Source organism: Erithacus rubecula, assembly GCF_903797595.1.
Source record: "Erithacus rubecula genome assembly, chromosome: 10".
Classification (NCBI taxonomy): Eukaryota; Metazoa; Chordata; class Aves; order Passeriformes; family Muscicapidae; genus Erithacus; species Erithacus rubecula.
In genome coordinates, this window is record NC_136662.1 from 24,879,472 (window position 1) to 24,890,529 (window position 11,058).

The 11,058-nt window shown below is 44.8% G+C and overlaps 1 protein-coding gene across 3 annotated transcripts in view; it reads right to left on the reverse strand.

The window, feature by feature from the left end:
• The window catches only part of BRINP3 (BMP/retinoic acid inducible neural specific 3), a 178,722-nt gene extending 168,469 nt beyond the window's left edge, over nucleotides 1-10,253 (reverse strand). Inside the window, exon 1 of one of the 3 annotated variants that reach the window (XM_079314199.1) lies at nucleotides 9,562-10,253. Coding sequence is in view for 1 of the 3 variants with exons in the window: in XM_079314201.1 (XP_079170327.1) it covers nucleotides 9,562-9,629 (68 nt within the window). In the remaining 2 variants the exon portion in view is untranslated. Of the gene's footprint in view, nucleotides 1-6,508; nucleotides 6,737-9,561 lie in introns of those variants that run through there. The other 2 variants (XM_079314201.1, XM_079314200.1) reach the window with 2 other exon arrangements.
• Between the last annotated feature and the right edge of the window lie 805 nt (nucleotides 10,254-11,058).

An 11,058-nucleotide genomic window follows, 5' to 3' on the forward strand; every position in this document is an offset into this window, starting at 1 on the left:
GTGCATAGGGACTATCCTATGTGCAAAAACTCTCTGCATGAAAACTCTGCATGACATTTCAGTTTTAAGTCACTCTTCCATTGCACAAGTTATGCTAAATATTCTCCCAGATTTTCCAAAAAATTTTCAGCTAAAGCATCTGATAGTATGAAAAGTGTCAGAAGGCAAACAGAGCAGGCTCTCTTGAAATAATTTTGGAAGTGGCTCTACAAAAAAATAACAGCTTTGGGAGAGGTTCTGGTCCAGCATTTCCTCCAGCACAGACTGACATGTACTGCTCTGACATACAATTTTGCATACTGGAGCTTTCAAGTTTGAAGAAAATCCCAACAGGAGACATATATTTAGAAGTCTTCATTCCATCTTACTGGGTTGTTGGGTTTTTTTTAGCTGAATGCTTGACTTCTAATCATCCAGCATTCTCCACTCTGATAATCTCATTGGGTGTGTTTTAATGGCAATTGAATTGGTTCTCAGGATTTGTAAAAACTACACCCTAAAATTAAGTAATAAATGATCCTTGAAAAGTCATGATATATTAGTTCCAGCAGCATATCTCCTTTTCACTCATAATTTTAGTCCCCAGGCAAGTTTTCTGACCCAATTTGACAGCTAAGTGTCAGTAGGATGCAAAGAGACTAAGACAAATGTAAATTAGCTATATCCAGTAAACCATTCCAGAGAAACAAACAGCCCTTTCCTCTTTTAATTCATCCTTGTACTAGTTTTTAAACCCAAAGCTCTTACAGCTGCTACCATTTAGAATAGGAGGAAGCAGCAATTTACACACTGTACACTAAAGCTTTGGTTCCAGAGGCTTTCAAGCCCGAGGACAAATCCAAATATAACTGATTAGTGCAGAAGGGCTAAAATGGGATGGAGTGGGAGGAAACTTTGCTTGCCAACAGATTGTTGAACTCAAGATGATTCAGGTTACAGAGAGAAAGGAGAGCACTTGGAGCTGAGTTACCTTAGAGTACAACTTTGATTTTGCACTATAAGCCTTGCCAAGTCCCTTAACCTTTTTTAATGACAGCTTCTATTATGAAGCCTGAACAACCAATGCTTGTAAAATGCTTTGAAATTATTGGATGGCAAAAATGTTATAAAATAAAAAGGAGGTTGATTATTCCACAAACAGAGTGGCTGACTATTTTTGTTGCAGCTGAAAATTTATGTTCCTGGAGGTTTTGCAACAAATGCTCTGGAAAAGGATGGAGAGGAAAGGAATTGTCAGTCTCAGGCAAAAATAGAAGTTTCTTTGAAGCTGTTGGAGTGCTAACTAATATTGTTTGTACAATAATGAAGGAAAAAATAGTGGTGTATAACTGTTCTCTGGACTTAAGAAGAGAACCAAAATAGCAATGAACTGACTGCAATAGGGACATATTTACAAAATCCAACCTAGTTTCATGTACTTCCATCCCCTCAGATATTACCTCACATAATGCACAAATAATGTGGTTGAAGCTTCTTTTATTCCTAAGAATGATTTTCTCAGTTTAGAGGATCTGACTCAGGCATGGGACATAACTCTCTAGTTTTAGCTAAGGCTGAATATGCTCTCCTTGATTTTATTCTCCATGTGAAAATTAGTAGTTACAACTTAGACCAGTAGTGAAGAATAATATCCATAAAGATCTAATGGCATGAAGTTTTTCTTTAAATGTATTGTTCTGGATGCCTTGAAAGAAGAATGGTTTATTTTATATATTTCATTTCTTAACAATGATATCTAATAGAATGGCAATGGTTTTATTCTGCCTCTTTATTTATGTCTCTCAGACAAAAATGCTCCAGATCTCACAGCACATTTTACAGCTGATTTCACAGCTGGCATACATGGTTTTCAGCTGATATACATGAATGGTTAAAACTCTTTTCAGGTTCCTCATCTTCAACTTATTCATTCTAGCAGGAAAAAAACAACAAACTTACACCACCTGTTGTGGATCCCAAGGCAGGACTCCTAGAAGCTTCAAGAGACCATTGTTCTACAGCTGGTCCTCCTCAAAAACAGTTGCATTATTTTTCCACAATCCCTTTGCTGTAGTGTTCCAAGCCTGTAGCCACTGCATGAGCAGTAGCCAGATCCTCTTAAATGTTCATGTTATAGCTATTAATTTTTTATAGCAAGAGTAGGGACTTTATGGCTGACTGAGCAAAGATTCAAGCTCCAACAAACCAGTCAGGAGCTAATTGCAGTGCAGGATGGATAAAGCTTGATTGTACAAGTAATAATTATGTGTACTGGGCAGTCTGCTATCTCACATAAATCTAGCACCAAAGCTGCCTTGCAAGACTTGATTTTTGACAAGATTAAAAGAAATTGCAAAATCAGAGAGAAAAATAAGTCTGTTTGATAAAAGATGTCTTTCTTATGGATATCATGCTACAAGGAGTGAAAGTGAGTTTGCATCAGGGAATTGCAATCTTTCTACTCTTTTAATTTATATATGACCCAGTCTAAAACCACCTAAGTATAAAATTGTCACTATTTCTTGTTGCAGCTCATAGAAAAACACATTCTTATTTAGTAGAAATTTGTTAAGGAGCTTTAAATTTTCATTAATACCTATAGAGTGCTGAATGAGAGACATACATCTGTTTATGAGGAATTACAGATCACTGAAGTCTCTCTGAGTATGAGGATCATTAATTTTCTTCCTTATAGCCTATTTTTCCAGAAAGACAGACAAAATATTCTAAATTTTGCCTGGCCAAAATAAGCCAGCATGTAGAAGTTAAGCTGGTTTATATATGAGTACCTTTCCAAAAAAAAAAAAAAAAAAAAAAAAAAAAAGCCACTACCATCTCTTGAATGTGAATCAATCTAATAAACTCAAGCTAACAGAGAGCTTAAAGGGTACTTAGGTAGTTACTAAAGCTTTTCCTTTTAAAGCAATGAGTCAGATTCACATCCCACAGGAGCAGTGACTTAGAAAGAGAACATCACCAACTAATGGCTCTCTGTGAAATAAATCCACAGTCTCCAGAGAATGGCAGCAGGATGAGTCTCGACCTGCATAAACAGTGCTGCTTTACCTAAACAAGCATCTTCCTTAGAAATATTGGTACACACCTAAAGGAGTAAGGAAATTAATCCAGGAAATGCTGAGGCAGCTCCACATTCTGGAGAAAAAGAGGTGGTATCATCTCTGTCCTTAACTACACCAGTTTTAACCTTTAGGGCAGAGCATTAAGTACAAACCATATGGAATTATTCAATATTGAAATTGTAACATGTATGTGTTCTCTCTAACCAGCAAATTTTTAATGAATAGGGATCAATAATGTTTTAGCTGAGAAACAGTGAAATAAAAATATACACTTGGGTTGCCACCTCCATCCATGATGCTGTTTTTCAGCATTTAGCAGTTTTTCACTAGTGATGGTAAAGCCTCCTTAGAAATAGAAATCAAAAAAAGGAATAAAAGAAAATACTAAGAAGTAAAATTTATAATGGATTTTAATAATCCCATTTGACTTCAGTGACATCAATATTCACTTAACTAGGTGTTTTTGTTATTTCCAGTAGATTTATAAGTTCTGAAAGAGCTAAATTAGCCCAGACTACAGAATTCTCAGTAGTCATGAATAATATGGGATTGAGGGTATAGAGCAGTGCTCTGATTCCCCAGATTTACATCCTTTACTTGCCAATGTGTAATAAGTGCCTTACAAACCACTTTTCTCGTTAATCAGGTGCTGGTGGATGTGGCAGTAAAGGTGTAACTGCAAATGAGCAGAATTTTTCCCCATTAATGTAACTGTTACAATAAAGGTATCTGACACACGAGCCTCACCATCTCACCTCATTATGAGAGAAACCACTACAGTTTAATAGTGTTAATTTAGCTAACAATATATATTGCCTGGTCAATCATCTTCTGAAGGTGGAACAGAATCTGTGGCCTTTGTGAGAGGCTCATTAGTTAGTGCTGAAAAGCTCTGATGTGGTAGAGTGTCCTCAGCACATTTTTTTGTGGCACATGGAGCAGGTGATGACTTTCAGTGGGAGATGGGAAACAGACTGGGCTAAATAATCATTCCCATGGACCAGCCAGAGCAAAAAAGTGATTATACAGACCATGGGTGTGGAAGGATGCCTAGTGCATATCATGCATATTTATATCTATGTATGCATATGTACATAAAAATTATTTTTTCTGTGTGCACACAAACTGTGGTACAGATAAATTAAAAACTTCAAAGCTAGAAGACCAAATTTATTCATACTGCAGTTTTCAGCAGGGTGATGACTTGAGTCACAAAGTGCTGATTACCTTCATCTCAGTGGGGCTCTCTCAATATTCCTCAACTTCATACAGAAAAACGTTGATTTATCAATGATGAAAAAGTTCTGAGGCCTAGACCAATGTAAGATCAGGTCACAAATTGTTCAGTTCTTTAGTATTTTAATACTATTTGACTCAAGGTATGCAAAGCCTCCAACTGCTCAGTACACACCCTGTAACTTCATGATGCTCACTTTTTTTTCTTCTAAATCTGAAATTCATTTTGGTTCCAAAATATTGTTTTGGAAATTGATCAGGCTTTTTTTGAAGTTAATAGGGATTTTCTGATCTTCTTTAATTGGCCAAGATCAGGCCCTCACTAAACACACATATATTGAGCAAAAGGAAAACAATGACATGAAGAGAATGTAGTTGCAAATATATTTTTAAAAAATATTCTCCTATGATGATTTAGGATGAGATCAAGAAGAAGTTAGATAACTTCCCCATGAAATTATTGGCTGTAGTTTACTACCTGTAGCTCTAACAGGACAGTGGTTTCAGGGCAACCTTTCTCAAAGAGCACTTGGGCTCTTTTTGCTCCCATATGACATTACTTGTGTTTCAGGAGAGTAAAAAAATATCTACTTCTGGTTTTAGAGAGAAGTGAAGCTTTGGGAGGATTAAGAAAGAGATATGCCTGAGAGCTAGAAAACAATGTTTCCAGAAATTATCATCACTCTTTTTCTTCTAAGGAAAACTTAGGTAAGTTTGATCAATCAGTTTTCCATTTAGATTTTCAAAAACTGCTGAAGAAGAAAGCTTGCTGGTAAAAAGATCTTTTTGTCTTCAATGGGTGTTGCATCTCAAGCAAGAAATTACTGAGGCTGATCACAATCAGATATGATTTTGAATTAATACAAATTAAGTAAAAATATTTTAGTCCCATATATCATTGTCTGGGACTGAGTGGAGTGGAAAGTCACTGCAATCTATGCGACCAAAAACTAAATTTTTGAACAAGGTGTAAACAATGAATTGACTTCTGTAATTAATTCTTCACAAAGGCATTTGGAGTAAAAAAAATACAGGGAGGGATGAGATGGGATGACTACATCACTTGAAGATTCTCAAGTTGTTTTGTTGGCTTGTTGTACAAATGCTGCCTTCTGCACTGAGCTCTGTAAAAACATTCAGCTGCTTGTTTTCATGTTTCCTAGTTAACGTTTTCACTCACAGGGTTTCAGCATTTCATGAACAAGCACCCCAAACACGACTCCAGTGAACTCAGCATCTGTTGGGAGGTTTGCTTTCACTGGAGATGGATCCGTTTACAGAAAATATCACAGATCTTTTTTTTTTATTCCTCCCCTGCTTAAATTATACACGTCTTAGACGGAAAAATGGTTGGAGGCAAGAATTTGTAAGTAGTTTCTGGATGGAACTCTGCTGATTAGCACTGCAACAATATCTGAGACAGAGGGTCTGTTGCTAATGCTTAGATAGAGAGAAGAAGAGACCCAGTCAAATATTTCTATTCCCAAAGCTGGTTTTTTGGTAAAGCTGATAGAGCACCTACTTAAAAAGAATTTAAAACTCCATCCCTAACTCCTTGTAGGGATGGAGTTGAGCAATGACAGCAGTCTGTGAAGTCTGATATCTAAACGGATTGCTTCCCTGAAGTTTTTTCTTATATGCTGTAGATGTAAGCAGGGTCACTCTGGCTTTATCTCTGTACACTTAATGTGTCAGAGTCACTCATCTCTGAACATACAGACTCTGTATGGTTCTGCCTTCACCTCTTTTTATAGCATTCTTTCGTGATGTTGTATTTCATAAACACAGGTGTTTTCTAGGAACTAAGTTATTTTTGTTTTTTCTGACAGACTTGTTTGTCAGATAAAGCGTCTGTATTACACTCTACATTTTCTCAAAATCAGGTCTATCTCACACCGGCCTTCATTTCATCTGGATCCATAACTGATTTTGCTGCTAAAACAGAACAGCCTTCTCTGATCACATACATTACAATTCTCTGCCAGTCATGAATTCACTTTACTTCACATGCATTCACTTGCCCAATCTCTACATGAAATAACTCGAAGCTGACACAGTATTTCAAAATGACTCCCAAACAGTAAATCATGCCACATTCCACTTTGTTCCCATTCTGCACTACACAATTTATCACTAAATGAAAGCTGCCCGGGAAATGGACTTGAATTCGGCAGTGAATCACAGCATAGACTGTTGGTAACCAAGCCCCTTACCTTTTTAAAATGCATGATGGTCTCTAAGTCTCTAAGAAATCGCAGCCCAAAGAGCAGGTCTGCCTGGCGATGCGCGGTGGCAGTTTACACCCTATTTTCTCCCCCTCCCTTCTCGCAGCATGCCGCCCGAGCCCACGCCGCTGTCTCCGGGATTGGCTGGTGCATCCCAGAGGCGCACACAGGACTCCTGCCCGGAGCGCCCGGCAGCCCTGCCTTAACCCTTTGCGGGCGGACCCCCCTGGAGGGGGGTGTTTTCTCTTTCCCCCCACAAAACGAGCTGCCGTGGATGGGGAGAGGGGCGAGCCGGGGGTCCCGCTTGCTGCTGGGGAGGGCGGCGTGTTTCCCGGGACCACCGCCCTGTCCCCTGCCCCCGGGGACACACGGGGGAGCGGGGCAGGTTAAGCGCAGGGAGATGAGAAGGCAGGATGGACGCTGACACGCATCCTTAAATGTGTTCCCTTTGCCAGAGCCGCCCACCTGGATGTTCGTCTGCCACCGCCAGTGTGGGAAATGGGGAAATTAACTCCCGGCCAACAGGGAGTCCCAAATCCACGCAGCTTCGGGGGAGATGGAGGTAATCCTTGGCAGTGAAGCCAGACACAGGCAAGCGGGGAACCTGGACATCTAAATACAGGGGAGGGAGGTGTTTGGGAGCGTTCTCTCAGGAATTGGCCGCGGGGCTCGGGAGGTATTTCCACACCGCCACTGTATCGTACAAAAAGCTGAAGAACCAACTATGGCAAAGCAAAAGCCGCCCGGTTGCTGCCCGGTATTCCTCTGTTTTTTCGGAGCCATCCAGCCCCATGTAAGAAGGTATCCCTGGGCTGGGGGTGCGGAATGCTGGAAATCAAGGCTAGTGGGAATCTTCTCAATTTACCACGCCTGACTGTCGCTTGTTGCAATCGCCCATTAAGCCCACGTTACTTGCATTGATTTATTTGTTGTATGCAAGGCGGTTGATGTGTATGCCCTCGCCTTCCGCTGAGTGTAGAAATGCCACCCGCTCCAACGTGTGTCACTTCTGCTGCCCAGACACCGTTTTACTGCCATCCATCACAGTCCCTGTGAGTTAAACAACTCCTCTCCCCTCATCCTGTGTCTCCCATCCCCGTCAGCAGAGGGAATATCGAGTGGTCTTAAATATTCTGCTGATGGGCACATAAATCTCTTCTGCAGAGTGGTAACATTTAAGCAGCACGGCAAGGAGATGCTCACTGGCTGAGCTATTCCCACTATAATATAAATCTCTCTGGATTTGCTGGATTGTTTTGGGGCTTTTTCATTCCTAAAGGTTTGAGGAGGGGGCGGGGGGAAAGACTGAATATCAGGTAGAGGTTTTAAAACGCACTCCCTGCCTAGAGTTTCCCTGCACGGAAACTTTCCTGAGCAGCCCGGTGCGGGAAGATCCCGGCAGCAGCAGCGCCAGAGGCGGGTAATTCAGGAGAAATGCCTGGGGTTTGGTTAATCACCTCAGTCTCGTGGAAAGGGCCGTGGCAAGAGGAGGTGGGGGCAGAGGGGCAAGCCTGAGGGAATGGGAAAACCTGCTGGAGTCTCCAGGAGAAGGACGCTGAGCTGGAAGGAGCTAAGTGCGCATGGGGGCTTCGAGCTGGTGGGAGAAGAGAGGAGCTGGGGAAGGAATCCCATGCTTGAAGGGCTTTTTCACTACTCCTTTCCAGACATCAGCCAGCAATCTGGCGGCCGAGGGGGGAAGCAGCAGGGTGGGGAGGGGGAGGGTGGAGGGAAGAACAAGGGGAGAGCACACACTGGCATTGAATTGGTCTTTCCCTTCTTCTGCCTGCCACCAGGCAATAAATTCGGATCTTGTTATTTCTCCCTGGCATCTCTACCTGCTCACAAGCCTTTAGCACCTTCCTTGTGATCTCTGCAGGTACTGCTTTGGAAACATGACCGTGCACACACAGACACACATACACACACTCTTATCCTGCACCCGAATGACAGGGTTACACGGAGCCCAGACAATACCTCAGCACCAGACATAGCGTGTTTCCTCCCTACCTTCTGCTATTGACCGTGGGTGGATCTCTGCCGCTAATTAGAGACGATGAAATCCTGGAAGTATCAACCACGAGGCACTTTCTGAAGGCACTTGTTCTTTTTTTAAATGTAACATGTTTATTTCCCTTGGTTCTTCTCTCTTTTTCTTTCAAAGAAGCCCCTACTTGATTCAAGAGCCCGACTTCTACCATCTACTTCTCCATCAGGTACATGTATAGGTGGGCATACGTTTTCCTGCGCTCCTCAGGAGCCAATTTTTGGCCAGTGAAAAGTACAGGTATGCCCGAAAATAGTGATAAATGAAATCAGGTGCGATGGGATAGAGACGTGAGGAAAGGGTGCGGAGGGAGCGGCGGCAGCGGCAGGAGAGAAGCCCTGGAAGCAGCAGGACAGAAGCCCCGGCCGCCGACCCCGCTGCTGCCCCGCACCCCCAGCCACCCCAGCCTGGCCACTGCCACATGCGAGACGACATGGGGTCTGGAAATCCTTTCCTATCCCTTCTGAGAATCCTTCTCCTCCCCCAGTCCTGTCCAAGTTCTTCAGGGGATGGGGACGAGCAATTAACTTTTCCACCTGATCTCCCCCCGCAGGCTCCCAGACATTCCCCAGGCACGCTCCCGGCTCCCTCAGCCACCAGCAATCCTGTCCTTTCCCCGGCACGGGGAGAAACACTGAGCCCTTCCAGAGTCCATGCGAGCCACTGCAAGGGTTAACCCGAGGAATGGAGCAGGTACCATGCTGATGGAAACATTAATAAAATGTGATGAATAAGCAGTGGAAAGGTGCAGGCTCTGGAAGCGATGCTGCGGTGCGCGCTGCAATCAGCGCCGAGCGCGGTGACTGGGAATGGATGTGAGCAGGGAACTGTTGTTTCCTAATTCCTTCGAGTTTTTAAAAAGTGGAGCCAACCAGTTCAGGAGCAAGGGGAAGAAAAACTTTTAAAAATTGATCTTTTATTTTTATTTTTCCCTGCTGTTTTTAGTGTCCTTCCTGCTGGAAACACGCCACCTGAACGCGAAATCAATCCTACTCACCGGGTGAAATTGCAGGAGGCGAAGCGGCTGGGAATAAAACGTATCCCGGCTCCAAGCATATAGTCCATGATCTGCGGCTTCAAGCTAGAGGAAGGCTGAGCAGGGTGGGGGGACTTTGGGAACCAGCAGCGGTTCTGTGTGTGTGACAACCCATTTACACCGTGCGTGCCTGTCTGTGCGTGTGTGTAGGGCAGAGAGAGGCTCCAAACCCAAAAGGGGGGAAAAGAGGGAGGGGAGAAGGAGGAGGAGAGAGGGAAGCAAACCCGAATAGCAAGAGGAGTTGCGAAGAGGGATGGGATTCGCTGGGGTAGGTGTGGGTTTTTTTGGTGGTGATGGAAGCGATTCTCGAGGAAAAAAAAAAATAATTGTGGGATCTCAGCCGCAGGCAGGAGGAGAGGGGCTTTGCCCACACAGGTGGAACACGGACAAGACCGCACCGAAGAGCCGGGAGCCGCAGCGAGCCGGGAGAGCCGGAGAGCGGCGGGGGCTCATCCCGGCAGCCGCAGCCGGGGCCGGGCGGTGACGCTCTGCTCGGGGAGAGGGGATGCGGGGAGCCGAGCCCGAGGTGGGGAGAGCGATAGCCCGGGCTGGGCTCCCGGGAGCGGGCTGGGCACGGGGACAGCGCGCCCGCAGGCTGCGGGTGGCGCGGCACCAGCATCCTTCCTCCGCCTCCTCCTCCTCCTCCTCCTCCTCCTGCAGCCGCAACCCAACCAACCGCGGCGGCGAGACCGACCAGGTAAGAATATACCTGGTCCCCAAACCTCGGACAGCCTTTTGTTTCTCATCTTTTTATTTCGTATTTTCTGCAGCCCTCCTCCCCACCTCGCATCCTCCCCGGCAGGCGCCGCTCTCCCTCCGAGCCCGGCACGGAAGGGCTGCAGAGATCCTGGAGCGGGGAAAAGCTGCTCTGGGGGCTGGACAGGGACTCGACATCGCGTTTGTGGGGAGAGAGGATGGGTGGAAATGTCCCTGCTCATCACCCCGTCCCTCTCCTGCCCCGGGTAAGCGGAGCATCGCCGTTCCATTTCCGCCGCTTCTCGATGCTGCCAGGTTCTCGGCACGGAAATAATGACCTGGCTCGGTGGGAAAACCATCCTTTTCCTCGCATAGTGACTCCGGAATGTGTGCGGAATTTGAAGGTGTGTGGGGAGGGAGGCAGGGGCAGCATTTATGGAGCTTGATGTATGTCCCCCTCCCTCCCGGTCCCCTTTCTACCCCCGTGCTGTAATGCGTTCGCGGCTAATAAAAACGCTTTTCCCCGGGTGTAGTTGGGCTGGGAGCTCATCGCGAGTGAACGGACAGCCAGCCGTGTCAGGGAGCAGCGTGCAGGGAGCTGTGGCATCCCTGCAGTGTAGCACGGCTGTGTGCTCCTCATGCTTAGCAGGATCAATAGGCACACGCAGGTTATGTGATGTATGTGCTAGGCAATATGGAGTGATCACCAGCTTTACACCAGCACTTGTCTGCCGTGCTGTAAGCGGTCTTTTAAAGAGAGAG